The sequence below is a fragment of the Solanum stenotomum genome, chromosome 1, assembly GCF_019186545.1.
Source record: "Solanum stenotomum isolate F172 chromosome 1, ASM1918654v1, whole genome shotgun sequence".
NCBI lineage: Eukaryota > Viridiplantae > Streptophyta > Magnoliopsida > Solanales > Solanaceae > Solanum > Solanum stenotomum.
In genome coordinates, this window is record NC_064282.1 from 118,898 (window position 1) to 142,757 (window position 23,860).

A 23,860-nucleotide genomic window follows, 5' to 3' on the forward strand; every position below is an offset into this window, starting at 1 on the left:
GTAATTACAAATGCTCCCAGGCACCTGTCCCGAGGTAACTCTCTCCCCTACTTCCTAGGGGGGGAGGGTCTCTCTTTCCGGCACTCTCTCGCCGGAACCTTCATTTCCATTCCTTCCCTTTCATTACCTTTCTTAACTATTACCTTACGTGATAGTTTTTCGAGATTCAGATCCTTCTTTCAGACTTTGCAATGGGTGACAATAGGATTTATTTCAATGCGGAATTTTAAGTCTTTCGACATCACTAAATGGAGCACTGGCAGCTCTGTGTGGTTCGAATGGGTTGAGAGGAGTAGAAAGATGATGAGGAGATCTTCCATGAGCAGCAAAACCATGGAATGGATCTGTTTCACTCTCAGAGAAGCTTCCAGCGATCAGAAGATGGAAAACTGCAGAAAGAGAGGCGGAGCATTTCTGTACTAGGAAACATAATGAACATGGAAGATTTATAAGTATCATTTCCATCAATAATGCGGTTAGGTCCATACTGGTTATCCCAGAATTAGCCTTGAATGCAGGATGGCATGATATAGCATTTAAAATTGAAAGGTTCATTAAATGCTCTAAAAGAATGGAAGTCCCAGGACCTCCTAGAATAACTAAAGCCAACTACCCTTATGCAAAAGCAGTTAAGGATAGTAAATGGCAATCAGAGACTATAAAGGAAGATTACGAGCAATGCTAGCATTATTGAAGTCCTCACACATGCTAGACCAAGAGAATGGGTTTCTAGAAAGATGCCTGAGATAAGAAGATGGTCGTCAACACTCCGGAAAAAGGCATTTGGAGTTAACATCTATGAAATGTATGGAGGTATGCTTCTGTTTGAGTTCCCTAACATAAACATGGCAGAACAAACCCTCCAAGGGCAGTGGAACTGGAAGAATCACAGATTCAATCTAGAATGGTGGAATCCGATGGTGGGTTGTCTCCCCAATAATACTCTGAAGAAGGAAACATGGATCAGAATTGTTGGAATCCCCCTTCATCTCTGGTCAGAGAGAGTATTTCAAGAAAGTGGAAACTTATACGGAGGTTGGGTGGCCACAGAGGAGGAAACAGAACTAAGAAATCATATGAAGTGGGCAAGAATTCTAGTTGCAAATGATGGAAGAAACATTCCCAAAGAAGTTTCAATCTCCAGAAATGGTGTAATATTCCACTTTCCGATATGGGTAGAGTTACAATCAGAATCTTTGCAAACTGAAAATAGAGTCACCGGAGAAGATAGAGTACATAAATACCGAGTACATGCCTTTACACAGCAGTAAGGTGGTAAAAGTTGTGGTAAAGTCAGTAGTAAAGCCGGTGGAAAAGTACAATCCCATCAGTTTAGGGATTTTGCATACAGCTGTAAAAGGAAGAGGGGGTGGGGTGGGGGNATACAGCTGTAAAAGGAAGAGGGGGTGGGGGGGGGGGGGGGGGGGGGGGGTTCACATCTCATTTAATTGAGGGAGCAGCTTTGGGCCATCAGCAGCCCAATAGAAAGAGGAAACTTTACAAGAATGGGCCTGACTTTTCAAGTCAAGTCATTTTTAATGACATAACTTGTAAAAGCCCAATACCACTTAACAGTGGCAATTTTCCAGAACTCCCAGTGCTGCAATACAATCAAGAAACAGAAAGAACAGCCACACAGAACTTGAATCAAATTGCCCATGCAGAGGAGGAGATGGTAAACATAATCGGGATATCAATTATCGAATCTTAACGCCAATTAATAGAGATAGATGATAATGAACTAAGGGGGGAGATTTTAGAAAAGGAGGATAATGGTTCAATCACTCTCATGAAGGACTGGGAGATTGAGGAACCAGAACAGCTGCAAATTCAACAGCAAGAAGAAAAAAGGAATAAGGAGAGGGAGACTTCAAACTAGGTACAACAAAACTTGATCAAACTAGGTAAAGTTTTGTGTGTTGATTTCCAGGGCCATGAAGAGGAGGCTTTGGAGTTATTACTTCAAGTAGACATTTCAAGACAAGCCAGAAGAATGGAAGTAGAGGCTGTATGCAAGAAAACAAGATGCAGAGGTTCTCAAGAGTTAGAAAGTCTAGTAAGCTTTGATGTGAAATTTAAAAATAGTGGAAACAGGGGTATGGGGAGAAACTTGCTCATTAGTGATAGATTAAGTTTTAAATTGGTTTCATGGAATGTAAGGGAACTGAATAATAAGGATAAGAGAAGATTAGTCAAAAGTGTTATGGGGGGGGATGGAATGCAGACGTCATTTGTTTGCAAGAAACTACACTATAACTTGCAAATTTGAAGCTCAACTTCAAAACTTCCGTTGTCACATTACAGGGGTTTATGCCCCCAAATGTTATGTAGAAAGAAGGCTTGTCTTGGAGGAAATAGGGGCGATAAGGGGTTTAATAGACGGGCCTTGGGCTGCGTGTGGAGATTTCAACATGGCGAGGTTCATCTCAGAGAAGAGAAACTGTTTGAGAAGAACAAAAGACATGAGAGAATTTTCAGATTTCATAGACAATCTGAAGTTGCTTGACATTCAACTAGAGGATGGCCAGTATACTTGGTTCAAAGGAGACAATCAAGACATTGCCTCCAGAATTGATAGGATTCTGATATCAGAAGAATGGGATGAAAGCTTCAACAATATCAAACAGATAGCTTTACAAAGGCTCGGATCAAACCACACTCCTATTGCATTGCTGGGGAGTGTGGAACCAAAACAAAAATTATTTCAAGTTTGAAAACTAGTGGTTAGACTCAGAAGGGTTCACAAACAGAATCAAAGAATGGTGGGACACTTTCAGCTTCTCTGGGAGACCGGATTTCATACTTGCTTCAAAACTTAAGGCATTAAAAGAAAAGCTTAAGGTTTGGAGCAGGAGTGATCAAGCAAACCTGGGAGCTAAAAGGATGAACTTACTCAAAGAGCTGGTTGTTTTTGACAAAGTTAGTAAGGGTAGAGCACTAACAGAGGATGAGGTAACAAGGAAGAATTCTAGATTACTGGAGTTTGAGGAATTGCTCAAATATTAAGAAATTTCATGGAGACAAAAATCAAGATCTCTATGGTTAAAAGAGGGGGACAAGAACACTAAGTTCTTCCACAAAATGGCCAATACACACAAGAGGTACAACAACATTGATGAACTAGTAATCCAAGGAGAACTAACCCAAGATCCTGCAAGAATTGAAGGAGAGATAGTAGACTTCTACAAGAAGCTATATACTGAGACTACTAACTGGAGACCTGCCTATACTGATGCTAATTGCCCCGGGTTAACAGAGGAGGAAAAGGAGAATCTGCAAAGGAACTTTGAGGAGAGTGAAGTCCTAAAATGTCTGAAAATGTGTGCAATTGATAAAGCACCTGGGCTTGATGGATTCACCATGTTTTTTTTTTTAAATGTTGGGAGGTGGTAAAGGAGGACATCATGAAAGTTTTCCAAAACTTCTATGAGCAGGAAGTGTTTGAATGCAACATTTATTACTCTTATCCCAAAGAAGAAGGGTGCTAAGGAATTGAGAGATTTCAGACCCATCAGCTTAATAGGTAGCATCTACAAGCTTTTTGCTAAAGTTATGACAGAGAGAATGAAAGGGGTAATGGCTAAACTTGTGGATTCTCGACAAATGGCTTTTATCCAAGGATGACAAATCATGGATGCAGTGTTGATAGCTAATGAGGCAATGGATTCTAGACATGGAGAAAGCCTATGACCATTTGATTGGGAACATCTTTTGACCACAATGGGGAGATTGGGATTTGGGATGAAGTGGATCCAATGGATCAGACATTGTATCACCACTGTCAGATTCTCAGTACTTGTGAATGGATCCCTTGTTGGCTTAATTAGTGCAGAGAGGGGACTGAGGCAGGGAGACCCTTTGTCTCCTTTCCTTTTCCTACTTGCTATGGAAGGGCTGAACAATATGATCAACTCAACTAAAGTGAGGGGATGGCTCAGAGGTTTTGAGGTCAGCAGACCTGAAGTTGATAATGTGGAAATTACCCATCTACAGTATGCGGATGACACGTTGATATTATATGATGCTGATGAAGGCCAACTAAAGATGTTGAGGGTGATCCTAGTGTTGTTTGAAGGGTTCTCTGGTCTACACATTAATTGGAGGAAAAGCCACCTTTATCCAATTAATGAAGTACACAACATGGAAGCTTTAAATGCTGTTCTGAAATTGGAGCACTGCTTACATCATATCTTGGGATGCCTTTGGGGGCCAAATCTCAGTCATATGAAATCTGGAACAATGTGGTTGAGAAATGTGAAACGAAGTTCGGAAGATGGAAATCACAATATCTTTACAGGGGTGGCAGGTTGACCTTGATTAATTATGTTCTTGATTCACTACCAACCTATACGATGTCAGTATTCCCAATTCCCAAAAGTGTAATCAATAGGTTGGATAAAATCAGAAAAAAAATTTGGCAAGGAAATAGTGAGAGGAAAGGCTACAACTTGGTTAAATGGGATGCTGTGATAGTGGGAAAGAAGCATGGAGGTCTCGGAATAAGGAATTTGATGAATCAAAGCAAAGCCCTTATGATGAAATGGTTGTGACAGTTCAATAATGAAGAGCAGTCCTACTGGAAGGAAGTCATTAAAGCAAAATATGAAGAGGAAGATAACTGGATGACCAAAAAAGTGACTACACCATATGGGGTTAGTGTATGGAGTTCCATTAGATCTCTGTGGTCTGAGTTTAAGGCTAACACAATGATCAAAGTGAGGAATGGAGAGAAAACATAATTTTGGAAAGATGCTTGGCATGAGGCAGGTAGGCTAGAGGTCTAGTATCCTGATATATATTCTCTAGTATCTCACCAACAGAAGACCATAGTAGATCACCGGACTCCTCAAAGGTGGAACTTCATCTTTAGAAGACAATTAAATGATTGGGAGATTCAAAGCGTAGCAGGTTTTTTCAACATCATGGGCAATTTAATGGACTGGAAGGAGATCAAGACATTTTGTGGTGGAAAGGCAATCGAAAAGGCAGCTTTAAGGTGGGTTGTGCATACAACTGGTTGAACCACACCAATCAGCGTCAAAGTCACTAGCCATAGAGAGGAATCTGGAAGTCAAAAATTCCACTCAAAGTGGCATGTTTTGTCTGGTTGTTAGCCAAGGAAGCTGTACTGACTCAAGACAACTTAAAGAGAAGTGGGATACCATTATGTTCTAGATGTTTCTTTTGTGGGGAAAATGCTGAGACAGTTAACCATCTCTTTCTACACTGAATCTTAAGGGTATGTCATGGACCATGTCTGCCAAGATCACAGAAGCAATCCAGAGTTGGGAGGAAGCAGGAAAGCAATCCAAGAATAGAGACAGATGGAGAATTGTCCAAGCTAGTATATAGTGGGAAATATGGAAGGAAAGGAACTCTAAAGCTTTTGATAGTGTTGAGAATAGTATGCAAAAAGTCAAACTAAATTGTCTTATGCTACTATGTTTTTGGTGTAATCAATTATACTCAAATGATACTATCTCCATAATTGATGTACTAGACTCAATTTAGTAAAAGATAGTAGGATTTGAAGTACATGTTGTAAATACTGACCAATACAGTTTTAGTACTGACTTTTGAGGAATAGACAAAGTTACCAATTTCAAAAAAAAAATTAAAGATAATCCAAACTCCAGAATTATATAGATAATCTCAATGCATGTATAGGGAGTACCAATGCATGTTTAGAGATAATCTCAATGCATCTATCAAAAGAACTTCAAAGTTGTTGAGTACCAATGCATGTTTAGGGAGTAGTATCGAGTACCGAGCTGGGTAAGGGTTTAGATAATCCAAACCCCAGAATTATGCCACCAATGTATGATAGGATCATACTGTTGATTCGGATAACTCCTTAGAAAGCCCAAAGTAAGGGCTCAAAAATTGGATCCATTAGTTGAGTTCGTCCTTTACCCTGAAAAGGTATACAATAGCTCTGACGTGGATAAGACGCTGTATCATCATGAGGCTCATGTGATGGATGTCGTGGACAATTATGGGCTAGCAGATGGATGAGGTGTGGTTACTTAGAAGCTGATGGTAGTAAAGGGGGAATCCTAATCATGTGGGATTGTAGAATATGTAAAGGAAGCTTAGTAGAGACGGGGCAATTCTCAATCACCTATATATTTGATGCAGTCCAAACTACTTTTAGTTGGTATCTCATTGGTGTATATGCCCCTCAGAGTAGGAATGAGAAATTTGGAGTGTTGGGAAGAGGTGACAGCAGTCAAAGAATTGTGTGAAGGTCCATGGGTCACATGTGGAGACTTTAACACGGTTAGAGTCATGGCAGAAAGAAGAGGATGCAATAGGATCACAAATGTGATGAAAGATTTTGCCAAATGGATTGAGGACATGGAATTACATGATCCTCAACTAATTGGTGGGAACTTTACATGGTTCAGAGGGCAAACCATGACAGTGCAGCTAGGTTAGATAGATTCTTATATTCAATGGAATGGGAAGAGACCTTCAAAAATATAAGGCAGACGATAATGCCTAGAGTGACATCTGACCATAGCCCTATTATGCTATATTGTGGGGACTGGGTCAGAATAAGTCCTAAAATGTTACCAGTTTCAAAAAAAAGAATAAGTCCTATTTCAAGTTCGAGAATTGGTGGCTCAAAGTGGATGGTTTTGAGGGGATTGTGCATAGTTGGTGGAGTGAGTTTATAGTGGAAGGTTGCCCTGATTACAAGCTCAGTATGAAACTGAAGTTGTTGAAACATAAACTCAGAGAATGGAGTAAGCAAGTGGGTGGGGACCTAGGCACTAAGAAAAACAAGTTGTTATCTGAATTAACTGATATTGATCTGGCACAAGATTCAAGACAGCTGACAGAGGATGAGCTAATGGTGAGGACTACAATTTTGGTAGAATTGGAAGAACTAGCAAAAATTGAGGAGTCTAGGTGGAGACAGAAATCTAGGATTATATGGCTGAAACATGGAGACAACAATACTAGGTTTTTCCAGAGGATGGCTACTGCTCACAAAAAATTTAATAATATAGACAGACTGATAATCAGAGGAGAGGAGGTCAAAGAGCCAGAAGTCATTAAGGTGAATATGATTGAGTTTTATAAAAAACTCTATACTGAAACAAAGTTATGGAGGCCCTCTTTCGAGTATGTAAACTACCCTAGAATCTCCCAAGAGGAACAAGACTGGTTGCAAAGGCCTTTCAGCGAAGATGAAATGTTAAATATAATCAAACAATGTGATGGTGACAAGGCACCTGGACCTGATGGATTCACCAAGAGTTTCTTCAAAGTGTGTTGGGAGATTTTGAAAGAGGACTTGATGCAGACAATCCACAATTTCCACCAGAAGGAAACTTTTGAGAAATCATTCAATGCCACTTTTGTAGCTTTAATTCCTAAAAACATGGAGCAGAAGAGTTGAAGGATTTCAGGCAAATAAGTTTGATTGGTGGAGTATACAAAATCATAACCAAGCTTCTCACAGAAAGAATGAAGAAGGTCATGGGGGTTTTGGTAGATGAGCACCAAATGGCTTTTCTTAAGGGAAGGCAGATAATGGATGCATCATTGGTAGCAAATGAACTAGTGGACAGTAGGGTGAAGCAGAATCTACCAGGAGTTTTATGCAAACTGGACATTGAGAAGGCTTACGACCATGTAAATTGGTCCTTCCTTTTGAATATTCTGAGAGATATGGGCTTCGAAAACAAATGGATCAACTTGATTAAGGTCTGTATATCTACTGTGAAGTTCTCCCTTATCATTAATGGCAATCCTGAAGGGTTTTTTCAGTCACAAAGAGGTTTGAGACAAGGTGACCCCATGTCACCATTCCTATTTATCTTAGCTATGGATGGTCTCAACTCCATGATCAGGAAAGCAAGTGAAAATGGGTGGTTGCAAGGTTTCAGTGCAAATGCAAATAGGGGAGATGCTATGGAGATCTCACACCTGCTTTATGCAGATGACTCCTTGGTCTTCTGTGGAGCTGAAGTAAATCATATAAGACACTTGAGGGCCATCTTAACCATCTTTGAGGGAATATCAGGACTCCATGTCAATTGGCATAAAAGTTGTTTATACCCAGTTAATCAGGTTGCTAATATGCAGGTGCTAGCTGAGAACCTAGGATGTCAGGTGGCCTCCCTCCCAACAAAGTACCTTGGAATGCCCCTTGGTGCTAAGAACAAAGAGGTGGAAGTTTGGAATGAAGTACTGGAAAGATGTGAGAAGAAGTTGTCAAGGTGGAAAAGCCAGTATCTATCCTTGGGAGGCAGAATAACTCTTATCAAATCTGTGATGGATGCACTTCCTACTTATATGATGCGCCTATTCCCAATACCAAGAAGTATAGAGAAGAAAATCAACAAATCAAGAAGAGTCTTCCTGTGGCAAGGAAATAAAGAGAAGCTTGGGTATAATCTGGTTAAATGGGATGTAGTGACACTCAACATAATGCAAGGTGGTTTGGGTATAAAGAAGTTGAATATGCAAAATGTCAGCTTGTTGAAGAAATGGCTATGGAGGTTCTGTAGTGAAGATATGGCTTTGTGGAGGAGATTCATATCACAAAAATATGGTCTCCAAAACAATTGGATCACTGAAGAAGCAAATGGTACCTTTGGCTGCTCTGTCTGGAAGACAATCAGAAGACTGTGGCCATCCTTTATCCCCAATCTATCCTTTAGGATTGGGAATGGGGTGAAAACCGGTTTCTGGAATGAACTTTGGTTAGGGGAAGAGAATTTGAGATCATGTTCCCAGATCTTTATATATTGAGCCTACAACAGATGGACACTGTGGCACAAGTGTGGAGCCCTCAAGGTTGGGATTTGATCTTTAGGAGGGCTTTAAATGACTGGGAGGTTGATAGAGTAGCAGGATTATTACACACACTAAATGCATTTCCAGGTGTCACTGAAAGTCCTGATACTCCAATCTGGAAAATGCACAAGAAAGGGATTTTTTCTGTGAAGTCTTGTTACTAGAGCTTAAACTCTAATCAGGCTATGGAAATGGAATGGCCTTGGAAACTAATCTGGAAAATCAAGGTTCCTCACAAGGTCTCAGATTTTATTTGGTTGGCAATTAGGAAAGCATGTCTAACTCATGAAGTGTTACAAAGAAGAGGTATACAGATTTGCTCAAGGTGTTTCAAGTGTGGGGAAGAGGCTTGTTAATAGTCACTTATTCTTACACTGCAGAACAACTGCAAATCTATGGGACATGTTCTTATGTATACTTGGAGTTAACTGGGTAATGCCCAAGCTACTTTAGAGTTGTTGAGACAGTGGGAAGGAGTGGGCAGAAGAAGAAGATCCAAAGAGGACTGGTGGAAATGCATCCCAGCCTGCATCTGGTGGACATTGTGGAAGGAAAGAAATGAAAGATCACATGATGGGAAACTTAACAGCACTCAGAAAATCAAGATGAATAGCTTGAGCCTACTGTATTTTTGGTGTAAACAGGATTTGGTGGGGGAGGTAGATAGCTTAGTGGATTTTAAAGCTCAATTGAGCCTGCCCAGTTTTTGGCTTTTGAAATTACCCCCTGGGGGTTGTAAATCCCACCTCATCAGGCTTTGCTGATGAGTTTTGATGTGAATATAAAGTTACCTTATCAAAAAAAGAAGATGTTCCACCTTGTTTGTCATTTGTTGTGCAACTGCACCATCAAAAGAGCGCAAAACCATATAAATCTGGGAACTTAATTTTTAGAGTTTATGACCGACCAACGCATCATATCATAATATCAGCACTATCCTGTCAACAAATTTAGAACTTTAGAACTGGTTGTTAGATATTAATTCCTCCAATAAGTTCCTTATTCCATTCCAAATAGTTTCACAGCTAGGGCTACACACTGGACATGAGCGCCATTGATTGTAGGATTCAAATTTCAGAACAACCATATGCTTCTACAAATATTTAGGTTTTAGATATACTTCAATTATCATTTTTTTATCAGGTGGAGTAAAAGATTTCATTGAAAATAATAAAATCAACTTAGTTGTATACAAGGGGAAATAATAAGGTCAACTTGGTTGTATACAAGGGGTATACCAAAAAAGGAGAAACCTACAAAATATGGTTCTTTCCTAACGCCACCTAATAATCTATACAAATATGAATGACACGGGCGCACCAAAAGAAAATAGGGATCAGAGACTACAACAAAACTCATCTCCACCCTTTCAAAAGCTCTTGTATGTCCGCTTTCCAAATAACCCACATTGGGCAAGAGGAGTAACTTTCCACGCATTGTGCCTTCAGCTTGAACAACAACTCCTACATTGATCTTGGAATAGTCTAAGAAATATCCAACCATCTAAAGATATCTCACCATAACCTCGTGGCTTGTTTGCAATGAAGTAGAATGTTATCCACGTCCTCGCTAGCCTCCTTATAAAGGAAACACAACCTTATGTAGACAACCTTTCATTTCATAATATTCTCCGCTGTCAAAATCACCTGTCTAGTAACTAACCAAGTGAAGAAGCACACTTTCTTCGACACCTTAGAAACCTAGACTATATCATGTGGAAAACTGTTTTTGTAGAAAGAGTTGAGAGAGAACAATTTGTTACTCCCCAACTATCAGCTCAAGACATCGGAACTGCCGCTTGGCATGCATGGCTTGTGAAGTAAATCTCTAAAGCTCGATTACCCCCCAATCCTGGAATTTCTCTTGAACCTCGAATCCCAAAAAGCCTCACTCCCTTGTGTACCCCTAACATGTTGAACATAGAATTCCTTTTGGAATAGACCCTATACAAACTCTATTTTGGGAGAAAGTTTGGGTGGGACAGGCTTCACTCAAAGCTAGTTTCCCTGACATATTCAGCTTGAGTCTACAGAAAGTGGCCACTGTCAAAGAAATGAGAGATGCTCAGGGTTGGAATTTAAGGTTCGGGAGACCTTTAAATGATTGGGAGGTGAATAGAATGGTTGAATTTCTAAATATCCTGGAACGATGCAAGGAACCCAGTAACTCTCAGTTGGAGCAGCTTACAAAAACTCACACACACTCAACCAAGCTGCTGCCCATGGAAAATGATCTGGAAAGTTAAGGTGCCCTTCAAGGTGACCTGTTTTACTTGGCTCTTAGCAAAACAGGTTGTTCTCACGCAGGATAACCGTATGAAGAAGGGCCTTGATTTGTGATCCAGATGTTTTTATTTGTGAATGTGAGATAGAGAGTCAGAGACAATAAATCATCTCTTTTTACACTGTAAGGAGACAGTGAAACTTTGGTAAATTTTCATCAATATAAGGGGCATCAGTTGGTCTATGCCAGGAAACATGAAGGAAGCTTTGGCATGTTGGAATCGGGATGGAAATCAGTCAGGGCACAGGGAGAGATGGAAGATTGTCCCAGCCTACATTTGGTGGACTATTTGGCTGGAAAGGAATCAAAGATGTTTTGAGAGCAAGAGTTGCTCAATGGAGAAGATGAAGCTGAATTGTTTAGCTCTTTTCTATTTTGGATGTAAACATGAATATCCTCATGAAGATGAGGATATCCCTAGTATCTTAGAATTCTTAATGAGTTCATAGGTAAACAACAACACTTATGTATTTCTGATTGTTAAGTATTATTGGAATACTCCTGAGTATTCCTGTGTTTATAATACAAGTTACCTTTTCTCAAAAAAATTGGGAAATCATCTTGGAGTACCAAACCTCCACACCACTTTTACTCCCAACCCTAATCTAAAAAAAATGTTATCATAAAAAGCTTCTCATCCCTTCATAATATTCCTCCACACACAACACCCGAATGACATAGTAATCACAGATGTTCTCCATCCCCCTTCCATATTTATCTGCTACTACCCCTCTTCATAATGCTTCTCCAAGACCTTGAATCTCCATAACCATTTGCCCAAAAATGCTTAGTTGAAGACCTTCAAGTCGTCCCCACCGTTTAGGATATGTCACAATCTCCCACCGCACTAAGTGAAAACTGAAACATCTTTTCCTTAGCCATCGCACTCCAAAGGAAATTCTTTGCAACCTTCTATCTTACCTATCACACTGGTAAGAGCATTTAACAAGGACATAAATTAGTAGGGGATACTCGACAAAGTGTTATTCATCAGCATTTCCTTCCCCCTCTTTTGGACAAGTACCTTTTCTGTCAGTCTGCCAGCCATTTCTCTACCATCTGGATGACCGGATTTCAAACGTTGTGATTTGATTCGCCTGGGGAAGCCCAAGATAGGTAATAGGTATCTTCACCTACAATGCAACACTTGAGCCAACAAATCAATGTTACCAACTTCTTCAGTCAGTACGATCTCACACTATTCTGAGGTTGATTTTTAGTCCTAATACCACCTAGAATCAAGTCAACACTTGTCCAATGTAGTTCAACTAGATCCCATCTGCATCACAAAACACCAAAGTACGTTTGTAAATAAAAGATGTGTAACCAATACAGAATTGTCACCACCAACTGTGGCCTTGAAACCCTTGATATGTCCGCCTAAAACAGTTCTATCCATCATTCTGCTCAAAGCCTCCATCACCAAAATAAAGAGCATAGGTGATAAAGGATCTCCCTGCCTCGATCCCCTTGAACTACCGAAGAAACCACATGGATTTCTATTCACCAAAATCGAGAATCTCACAGAAGAGATGCAATAACTGATTCTTTTCTCCATTTCTCCACAGTCAAAACTAATTTGATGGATACTATTGTTGAATTCCAAGATAGTAGTGCACTCGTCTCCTTTTTGGACTTTAAGGAAACTATTTTTTATTTTTTCCAATTTCCATCATTTCCTTTAGTATTTTTCTTGAAATAATAGGATAAAAATGATAGCAATAGGAGGGCGTGTATTCTATTAAATTGATGTACCGTAGCCATTCATCTCAGGCTACCAAACTTATGGAAATGCAGTTCTTGAAGCATTAATGATTCTACTTTTTTAGAAAAGTAAATTGCATTAAGGCGTTAAATGATTTTATCCTATAGATTCTTGGAATCAATATAGACTTAGCGGAAAAATAGAACACAACTAAAAGGTAAAGCTCCTTATAAACAAACCCGACTATCTGAACAAAGGTTTACTCATGATGGTACATTTACATTATGCTTTAGTCTATTTAAAGATTCGTATGTCCATTGAAAACAACTTCTCTACCTTCACAAGGTAGGAGTAAGGCTACATAAACACCACTCTTCCCAAACCCCAAATGTAGGATTACACTGGGTATGTTGTTGATATCTAAATAGAAAATGCACAGAACCTCGGCATACTACCAAGTATTAATATTCGAATTAAATAGGGCTACCACTAAATGGAGTAAAATGAATAGTGATGATTTGTATAGCCAATCATAACTAGGTTGTTATTGAGATGTATTTGTTGTCAGTGTTTTTAAGAGAAAATAAGCGCAAAAAAGTGACAAGGTCCGTGAGGCATAAAACAAGAAGTAAGCACACACTTCTTCGAAGTGAACACATAAATGTCAAACATATATGAATTTAGAACTATAGGAATCAAATTGCAATTGGAAAAACTAATTTCAGCATATAATATACAATAAAGCAAACATAAGTCCAAGTCCTCAAAGTTGATATTCAAAAAAATTGACCGCTTCTTCTTTGGATCAGAGTGTGTGTCATTGTTTGAGGCACAGATTTCTTTGAAGCACATGGCTTCACCTATGAAGTGATCACCCCACCCTTTGCATCTCCCTTATCCAGCGAATATGGCTTTTACCAACACTGGTTGATGTTGCTGTAAGTTGTACAAATATATTTAAGATGCAAACTTGAGGGAACAAGTTCAAAATTACCCGTAGGTGTACGAAAATCATATGCCGGGACTGCAAATGCAGGTTCTGAGCCAAGACCAATTTCTGAGACTACAGAAGCTATAACAGCACTCAGAATAACCATTGAAGTTGTATTTGTCAAGGACAAAGACTCTGCAGGTGATGGCCATAACACAGATTCCACAGCAAAGAAACAACCCGCAACAGCAGCATTAAATCCTTTAAGTAGAAAACAAGAAGAGTTTCAAAGTGACAAACAGTTTAATCATGGAGAGAAAGTCACTGAAAAGATATTACAGGAAATTATTAGCAAAACAAGAAGTAAAATATTTCCAGAAAATGAACTCCTACAAGGCAGAAGATGCTGACAGCAGATAGAAAGAAGAAAATGTTCATTGAACATCCACCGACAAATCAAAACAACTATAGAAGAGGAGCTACATTAGCTTGTTAGCAATGAAGAATGACAAAGAAATAGGTCACAATAACTGATCCAGAAAAACGAAATAGTTCACAATTATTATCACTCTTGCTCTTTTCCTGCAAAGTTTCCTAAGATGAAACTGCATTAGGTGACATTCTGTTCCCTTTTTTTTTTGGATACTAAACTCAATCAACTTCCATTCTTTTTTCTCTTTCTCAGTAATGGCCGCAAATATTCTGAATTAAGTTCATAAAATCTTTGCCTGTTAACGGATTTTTTGTCTTCCAATAAACACAAAAGACATTTGGTATTTATGTTCCTTGTAACAAATCGTTTGAGATCAGATTCCACAAATCATCCTTTAGGAATCGACAATTGTGAACCATTTCATTTAATTTGGACCATTGATGTGAAATCACCAGCTAGATACATCCCTGCATTGTTCCAGAAAAATGGCAAATATTTTATGAAGGATAAAATATCTTAATGGCAATGCAAGAAGCATTATCTAATACAGGGACAGAATGGTCGTCTTCCATCAAGATGTCATTCATACAGTATCCCCACTCACCAAGTTCAAGTTCTCACAGTGCAAAGGAGAAGTGATATAACCATGTAGGCATGGAGCATACTGTAGAAACATTCAAGAAGTGTTCTATTAATTGAGGGACAAGCTCATTAGGTGACTTTGCAAAGATGGTGGAGTTATCATTACATTAGCAACTAGTCGATGAGCAGTCTATTCTATCTAGTCAATGAAATTAAATGGTTCATATAATAAACGGTACTACTGACACTAGCATTATTCAGTCAAAAGGAAGTGAATTTCCCTTGATGAGTTGAACTCTGTACAATAAGGGGAAACTACAAAGAAGTGGAATATGGACATCATATCCCGTAGCAAATAGAGTAGCCAACTTACAAATGAACCATCTATTCTTTCTAGCCCCTTCTTGTCTCTTCGACTCTATTTACCATCCCACATAAAACCATACAAACTGATCCATGTTAGCGATTAAATTGCAGGAACTATACAAAGCCAATCTATGTCAGCAGTAGTTGCGTATGTTTCTGCAGTAGAAGTCACAGTCCATAATTCAAACATAGACTTACATTTTGTGAATGACTTCCCCAAGATGCTTAACAAATTATATTTTGATTTTATTTAACTTCAAGTACTTCAACAAAAAAAAGGACCTGGCAGAATTTTGGAAATAATAAAACCTGGGAAATCCTCTAAAAACTAGTTCAACCCTGAAAATAATGACAAGACTATCTCTATAGAATATGTGCCCCTTCATGGACTTTCAATAAGAACTCTGCAAATGCCTAGTGTTTTTTTTACTCAGTTGTCAAATGAATGAGGAGTTGCATTTTCTATATTGCAAGAGTCTTTGATTTGGTGATAGCTAACTCGCGATTTCAGAATGAGGAGGACTTGGTCACCTTTTGTAGTTCGGTGGAAAAGACTCAAATCAATTACCTACTCCTTACGAAGAGTGATAGAGGTTTATGAAAGGATTATAAGGTTATCCCAAGTGAGAACCTTACAACCCAACACAACACAACACAAGCTCTTAGTAATGGATCTAGTGATTAAAAGAGGAAAAAGAGGGTTTTGTCTGACCAACCAAGGATTAAGTTGGGGGGATTGACTAATAATTAAATTCAGGAATTGGGGGAGAAGTTGATGGCTATCGGGGCGTAAGAGAGTAATGGGGATGCAAAAAGTATGTGGATTAGGACAACAAAGAGTATTAGGGAAGCAGCTAAAGAGGTGTTAGGGGTCTCGAAGGGTAATTTGGGTGGACATAGGGGGGACTGGTGGTGGAATAGAGAGGTCCAAAGGAAAGCTTTAGACAAAAAAGGTTGCTTCCATGAAGTTGCCAGTTACCATAGAGAAAAAATGAGGAAAAGAAGAGGCCAAATAGGAAGATGTATAAGACTATGAAGAACGAAGTAAGGACAGCGGTCACGGCGGCTAAATGACAACATTAGAACCCTTGTATGAAGAACTAGAGAACAGAGGTGTGGAAAAGAAGGCACGAGAAAGGAGGACTCGCGACCTAGACCAATTAAGATGCATTAAAGACAAGGATGGCAAAGTATTGGTAGAAGAAAAACACATAAAATGAAGATGGTTGGCAAACTTCCATAAACTCTTAAATGAAGAGGGGACAAGAATGTTGTGTTGGGTTCTTGTAATGACCCTACTAGTCATTTCTGTGTTTTGCCTTTTGTGTGTCGTTTAGAGCGTTCCTGTAGCAACCCCAAGTCATTTATGACTTGTTGGAACTGACAGTTCGATCACCTGGTCGTTCGTTTGGTTATTGTGTGAGTTTTAGTGTTTTTGGAGCTTATGAACCTTGAACGATCATTTTCGATCAAAAGTTCAAGAAGATGACATCGAAATCCAATTTTGCCAATTCCATCAGCTCCGAAAAGGTCATTTTAGGCTAGTAGCATGGTTGGCATGACTCCCAAGGTTTTCAGTGTGAGTCGGTGCGATTAGGTGTTTTAACTTTAAGTTTAAGCCTAAGTTTGACTTTAGTCAACATTCTGAGTAAACGCGCTCGGATGAGAATTTCGTCAGCGCGGTTAGCTCCGGACTGTCGAGTTTGGTCTAGATTGACCCTTCTTTTGTGTCCCGAGGTTTCCGATATTTTCCCGAGCCTTTTTGTGGTTTTTGACTTAAAATGGTGTTTTGGGTGTGGGACCCACTTTTTGTCAAGATGACCTCGTATGGAAATTTTGACTGTGCCATTGAGTCCGGAATATCAAATTTGGTATGGTTGCATATCTCGTTTACGTGCATGGGGTTCCAAACGAGTTCGGAGCACCCCGTCAGAGTTTTTAAGTTTTCGAAAAATATGCTGAAAATCTGATATATAATGCAGAAAATCAGCAGTCTTTTCAAAACTTTAAAACCTCCTAACTCTCTCATCTCTCAACCGAATTAGGCGATTCGAAATGCGGGAGCTTCGTATTTTTGGTGGCTTCGCTGTAGAGTGTTCGGAAGTTGTCGGGTGCGAGTCGTTCGAGGTAAATTTGGTTATAAACCTGACTGTTAGGCCCATTTTCGAGCTTTTGTTTTTGGCCTCCTTGTTTGGGTCATATCTCACTCATTTTAGCTCGGTTTTGGGTGATTCGAAGTCCCACGTGTTGGAAATTATCGTGGCTACGTTGTGGAGTGTTCAAGGAGTGTTGGGCACCATTCGATTCTCGTAAATTCCGAGTTTAGACTGCTGCATGTTTTCTTTTAAGTTGATTAAGTGTGGTTTTCTTGCATGTTGGGTTTTGCTGCGTTTTGATCCCCGAATTGTGTTCCATTTTGGAACACAAGTTCGAGGTACTATTTTGGGTCTCTTGGCGGAGTCAAATCCAGACATTTCGGTGCGGATCCCACGATTCCTGTTTTGACTCCAAAATTGACTTGTCTCCGTTTGTTGTATTTTGGTGTCTAACCGACCGTACTAACGTTGTGATCTTATATTTGATAGAGTGACATCTTTCAAAGGTCATTCGGGAAGGAAAAGCTCTGGCAAAGTGATTTGGAGCGTGCACGATCGGCCTTAAGGTAGGCTACGACTTCCTTTCTATTAGATTGAGCTTAATTGTGTAAAAGCATGTCGATTGGAGTGAATTGGGGGTGGGTACTAGTTTCCTACTTTACTTTGATTAGATACCTTATGTTAGGATCGATTGGCCATATTTCGGGTGTAGTATCATGTTAACCGGTTTAGTAGAGTTGCATGCTTATGTGTTAAATGCTATTGTATATTTGTATGTTATGTGTTGTATGTTTTGTTCATCCTTAACCGTAAGCATGATGTCCTTAGTCTAGATTAGACTAGCATTGCCTTAGACTTATGACCCGTGTGGGCTGGATAGCCTTGACTTTTTGCCGACGTCGTTCGGATGACTTAGCTCCTTGCAGACTGGAGTAGCAGACTTGAGTATGATAGTTTGAGCCTTCGATTAGGCGTTATCGCTGCTTGCTGCACTTCTGTATCTTCTCCCTGTAATTTTGCGGTTTTGACGCGTTCTCAAAGGTTCGGTGCATCACTAGAGGCGTGGGATTGAGATAGTATAGGTTTGGAGCCTTTTCTGTGATTTCTTGGAGTGGACGGTGTTCCACGGTAGTTGTTGCTGGATTGGATCCTATTGGAGATACCATCACCCCCGGGGTCATTCTTTCTAGCTGGGTTGGGAGCGTATCACCGGTTGGGTAGACTCGGTGATTTCGACGATCGCCCCCGGGCCTCTATTTCTAGCTGGGCTGGGAGTGTGTTGTTGGCTGGGTGTCCCCGGGTCGCTATTTTTAGCTGGGCTGGGAGCTAACTGTATGGTAGGACGACTCGCGATATCTACCTCACCCCCGGGTCCCTCTTTCTAGCTGGGCTGGGAGTGGACTGTATGGTTGGGTGCCCCCTGGGGTCACTCTTTCTAGTTGGGCTGGGAGTGCACTGCTAGCTGGGAGGAGTCTGATGGATTATCTTGGTTACTTTGGGTTGGGAGCTCGATTTACTTTTTTCTCAATAGACTTAGCTATTATGTGTACCTGCCGGGCTTATGGGGGTTCGTTCAGGTTTTATTTAAACTTGCGCACGAGTGTACCTTCTAGGCTTATGGGGGTCCAGTTAGGTTTAGTTTAGTTGTACTTAGTTTATTTCTGGTATGCTCGTGTGCTTTCTTTTCATATCTGTTTTGACCTCTTTGTGCCTAGATTCTATCATTTCTTATTGTTTTTACCCTTTTTCCTCAGTCGGCCTTTGATGCCTATTGAGTACCTGTTGTTTTGGTACTCATGCTACACTCTGCATCAATTTCGTGATGCAGGTCCCAGTACCAATTACCGGCGGTGATTAGTTCTAGCCTTCTTTTGCAACTGTGACTCGGAGACGAGGGTGAGCACTTGACGTTTTGGGTTTGTTTTGTCTCCTTTTGTTTTAGCTAGTCTTGTTGCTTTTGAGACACGTTTTGTTGTGGTCCACTTTTAGGACTTGTACTCCTTATTAGACAGCTCTGTACTAGTGACTTCCAGGTTCTGGGAGGGATTTCTGTATATATTTATTTTAGTTTGTTTCCGCCTTGTTGTCCTTGTTTAGATTATTGTTTTCGCTAGTTTCTGCCCTTACGCTCATTACTTGATGTTATGCGTTACGGGTTACAGGTTGGCTTACCTATTGGTAGGGTATAGTAGGTGTCATCATGACTCAGGTCGTGACAGTTCTTTAGAGCATTCCGAAAGCCTTCGAGATTTTGGATATTGTAGGTTATAAAGTTTGCGAGGTTAAGAGACCAATTCGTAAGATGACATGAGAAAAGCGACCTAACTAAATGAGATTCTGATGGAATTTTGAAGAGTATAAGCAAAGTAGGTATGTAATAGTTAACTGGGTTGTTTAATGCCACTTTTGGGACGACTAAAATTCTTGAAGAACGGAGGTGGAGTATAAAGATCTTGTTGTACAATAACAAGGGTGATAGTCAAAATTGAAACAATTATAAAAAAAATCAAACAACTAAGCCACACTATTGAAGTTGGGGAGAGGGTGGTAGAAATAAGGATAAGGAGGGATGTGTCTATTTCTAAGAATCAATTCAGATTCATGTTAAGGCCATCGACTACGGAATCATTTGTCTTTTAAGGAGATTGTTGGAACAATTTAGGGATAGGAAAAGAGACTTGAATACGGTGTTAATCGACGTATAAAAGGCATACGACAAAGTCTCAAAGGAGGTTTTATGGAGATGCTTGGAGTCTAGAGGATACATGTGGCATACATTAGAGATATAAAGGACATGTACAATGGGGCCAAGACCTAAGTGAGAACAATGGGAGGAGACTTCGAACATTAGGGATCAACTTTTAGCCCGTTTATAGCATAGGTAATGAATGAATTGACATGGCATATTCAATGAGTGGTACCATGGTGTGTGTTATTTCTAAATGACATGATATTGATTGACATGCGAAAGAGTTAACGATAGACCGAAGATTCAGAGATAGACTCTAGAGAGTCTAAAGGTTTCGAATTAAGCAAGATAAATACAGAGTGCAAGTTCAATGATGCATCACAGAAAGCTGATGTGGAAATGATGATTGATACACAAGTTCTCCCTAAGATAAGGAATTTCAAGTATCTTTGATCAATAATCCAAAGGAATGGGGAGATCGATGATGATGTTACATATTGTATTGGAGCGGGATAGATGAAATGGAGACTCATATTTAGTGTCCTTTGTGATAATAACATTCCACCAAGACTTAAAGATAATTTTTATAGAACAGTGGTTAAAACAACTATGTTGTACAAGGTAGAGTGTGAACCAATCGAGAACTCACACGTCCATGAGAAGAAACTAGCGAAAATGAGGTTGCTAAGATGATGTGAATGCATACTAGGAGAGACAAGATTACGAACAAGAATATATAAGACAAGGCGAGACTGTCCTCCGCGGTGTGCAAGATGGGGGAGGTGAAGCTAAAGCCGAGATGATTCAAGCATATGGAGAGGAGGAGCGCAAATGCCCGAGTGAGGAGGTGCAAAAAAATTGGAAGTGGCAAGCTAATGAGAGGTAAAGGTAGAGGTAGACCGAGGAAGAATTGGAGAAAGATGATTAGACAAGACACACATTCAGCTCACCGAGTACATGACCCTAAATATGAGAGCATGGAAGTCGAGAATTAGGAAGGTTAGTAGACAGTCGAGCGATTTCTCTCTTTTTTTTTTTTTTTTTTGGNGGGGGCAGTCCTAATTTAAAGCACCTTATTTGCTCCCTCTTCTCCTTACCAGTATTGTTATTGTTATTCCATCATTATCTTATTCGTTAATTGTAGTACCGATGTTGTTTCTTTTACTTCGGTTATCTTTACTATTCCTGTTGTTAATATTTTTCTTATCTTCAATATTTTCATCATAGCTTCTTTATTCTTGTAATTTTCAAACCTATTTTTATAATATTTTTCTTGAGCCGAGGATCTATCGGAAACAGCCTCTCTACCCACAAAGATAGGGGTAAGGTCTGCGTACACCCCTACCCACGCCACCTCCCCAAACCCCACTTGTGGGATCACATTGGGTATAATGAATTTGTTGTTGTTTTATACTGCAAATGCCTTGTATTAAGGCTCCCCAAGAATTGCTTTATACACGTTCAGTTAGATACTGAGAATATTGGGAAAAACAAGTAGAAGACTCAAACCAAATAATTCCAGGTTTTTTTTTATGTAATTCCATTCCAACTTGCTACTCGAGCTTAAGATTGCTATACATAAAAGTAAATTGGAGTTTTCCTTGTCTAGCTATCAACAGCTAGCATGAAGCATTGCTTTTGCTAATTCAACTTGAAGGGAGACAAAAGTCGTCTATTAAATCATCCATATCTCAATACTCTACTACTACATAACTGGAACAGACCTCAAGCAACATAACTACACTATGTGGTTGGGGTAAATGTCATTTATCACTAGAGATAAAGATAATCATAGACATTATAAGAACTTACAACATGATTGATTATATCTGATGAATTTGAATGACAAAGACCAAAATAGCACACGTATGGTAAGATTGAACCTTGTGCATATAGACATGAAATAACATTTTAGGACATGTCAGTTTTTTCTGTTTGCTGAACGTTTGATACGATGTGAAAAGTTCAATGGTGAGTTTAGGTCCATAAGCTGCTGGGTAAGTGATTGGATTCTTACCTAAGGAAGAATACATCAATCCATGTACATTCACTTTCCTTACCTAAACTTCAGTTTGAGTATTTTGCTTTTGACAGTTGCCTACTATGACACTTTGAGTTCATTTTCATTTCCAGCTCAAGGTCAAGGATTTGAGGGAAAAGTTTTACTTCTACTATATAAGCCTGGAAAAAGTATTAGCTTGCAGGAACCAAGAAGTTGTCTGGCTCAACTTTATTGACAGCCAACAGTTTGAACATATGGAGCAAGGAACTGGTTAAACAAACCTTCAGAAGTATATCATAGTACTAAGCAGAATGTAGGCACTGGAAATTGATGTTCTAATTATTGCATAGGAGTCGGGTTTTACCCGGTACGCACCCAAAGGTTAGCGGCTGCGGGTTTCCCTTGTCATCAAAAAAAAACTATAGCTGATATTGCATCTCCCCTCGAAATCAAGAAGTAAGCTTAACTTATAGTTGGTTTTGTAGTGCTTCTGCTTGCTTAAGGGGTTCACCCTTTGTACAGTTTATTTGGTTTGCGAGATGCAAACACGTTCGCATTTACAGGCTACACGTAAGTATAAGAAAAATGTACCATATTTAAATCAGAACCAAGAATAATGTGGGAACATACCAGAAGAGATTCCAGCAGCTGATCCAGCAGCCTTGAGAGATAGCTTTCTATGAGCACCTTTATCAAGCAGAGCTCCAATTCCCTTGGCAACTGAAGTACCAATTTCAACACTTGGGCCTTCTGGTCCTAAGGAATTTCCAGTTCCTAAAGTGACACAAGCAGCGATTGTCTTCAAAACTGGTCTCAAGACAGATTTAAAAGATGATGTCCAATTTCCTTGCGTTGAGACGTCCAGTGTAGCTCGGAAAGTGTTCAAAAAACTGACTAGCAAACCGCCAGAAGCTGGTACTAAGATTACACGTTGCCAAATTACTCCAATGGGCTCCTCCCTTAACCACGAGGCACCTCGAGACGGAATCCCATCCCAACAAAAATCGCGTATTTCATGAACCTAACCAAGGGAGATGTCAGTTATTATATGAATATTCGGAGAATAAGATGAAAAAAAAAGAAATAGAAAACCTATGACGCACCGCAGCGTTGAAAAGCACGACACTGATACCGGTGAAGAGGCCAACAAAGCAAGCAGAGATTATTGCCGTGTTGCCTTGTGCATTTATCTGGATACCACTATCACTATCGTCGCACTTTTCAGCAGAGGAGCGTCCGTGTCCGGGAGGAAGAGACGGTCGAGCCCAACGCCAGCAATTTGAACAACGTATTCGTACGTGTCCAGGAAGAAGAGACGGTCGAGCCCAACGCCAGCAACTTGAACAACGTATTCGCGATTGATGACGACCAAATCGAGGGCGAGACTGCCAGAATGGAGCTTTATCGTTGTTACAGCGACGGGATATGGAATTCAACCACGAATTAGGAGTGCAACTAGTCGTCGACAATGCCACCATCATTATTTCATGTCTCAATAACTTTGTGAAACCAATAATAAATCTACCACATTATTTATTTTATTTATTTACAATATTGCTGTATCACAACTTCTTCTTTTTTAAAAATCCCACTTTCATTTCTTCATCTTTTACGTTCTTTTGTGGATGACTTCTATTTTCCAAGTAAAATACTCAAATCCTAGCTTTTCCATTAATCTATCTCTCTTCGATATTTTATATTATATATATATCTTAAAAGCGAACTTTCTAACTTAAATATTAAATTGTTATAATGTCCAAACTCCTCCGGAAACAGCCTCTCTACCTCCACGAGGTAGTGGTAAGGTCTGCGTACACTATACCCTCCCCAGACCCCACTCAGTGGGATTTCACTGGGTATGTTGTTGTTGTTGTTGTAATGTCCAAACTAAAAATACCTCCTACTTTGATTGTTAAATTACCACAACTAAAAACACCTCATAATTTGAATGTTAAATTACTA

At 39.6% G+C, this 23,860-nt stretch overlaps 1 protein-coding gene across 6 annotated transcripts in view; it reads right to left on the minus strand.

Moving 5' to 3' along the window:
- The window catches only part of LOC125866742 (chloride channel protein CLC-e), a 45,255-nt gene extending 21,843 nt beyond the window's left edge, over positions 1-23,412 (minus strand). For 5 of the 6 annotated variants that reach the window (XM_049547114.1, XM_049547097.1, XM_049547105.1 and 2 more), the window contains exons 1-3: positions 23,002-23,411; positions 22,529-22,919; positions 13,794-13,991 (exon numbers count right to left, since the gene is read on the minus strand). In XM_049547114.1, the coding sequence (XP_049403071.1) occupies positions 13,794-13,991; positions 22,529-22,919; positions 23,002-23,379 (967 nt within the window). In that variant the 5' untranslated portion in view covers positions 23,380-23,411. Of the gene's footprint in view, positions 1-13,793; positions 13,992-22,528; positions 22,920-23,001 lie in introns of all 6 variants that reach the window. The other variant, XM_049547128.1, reaches the window with a different exon arrangement.
- Positions 23,413-23,860: the final 448 nt, after the last annotated feature.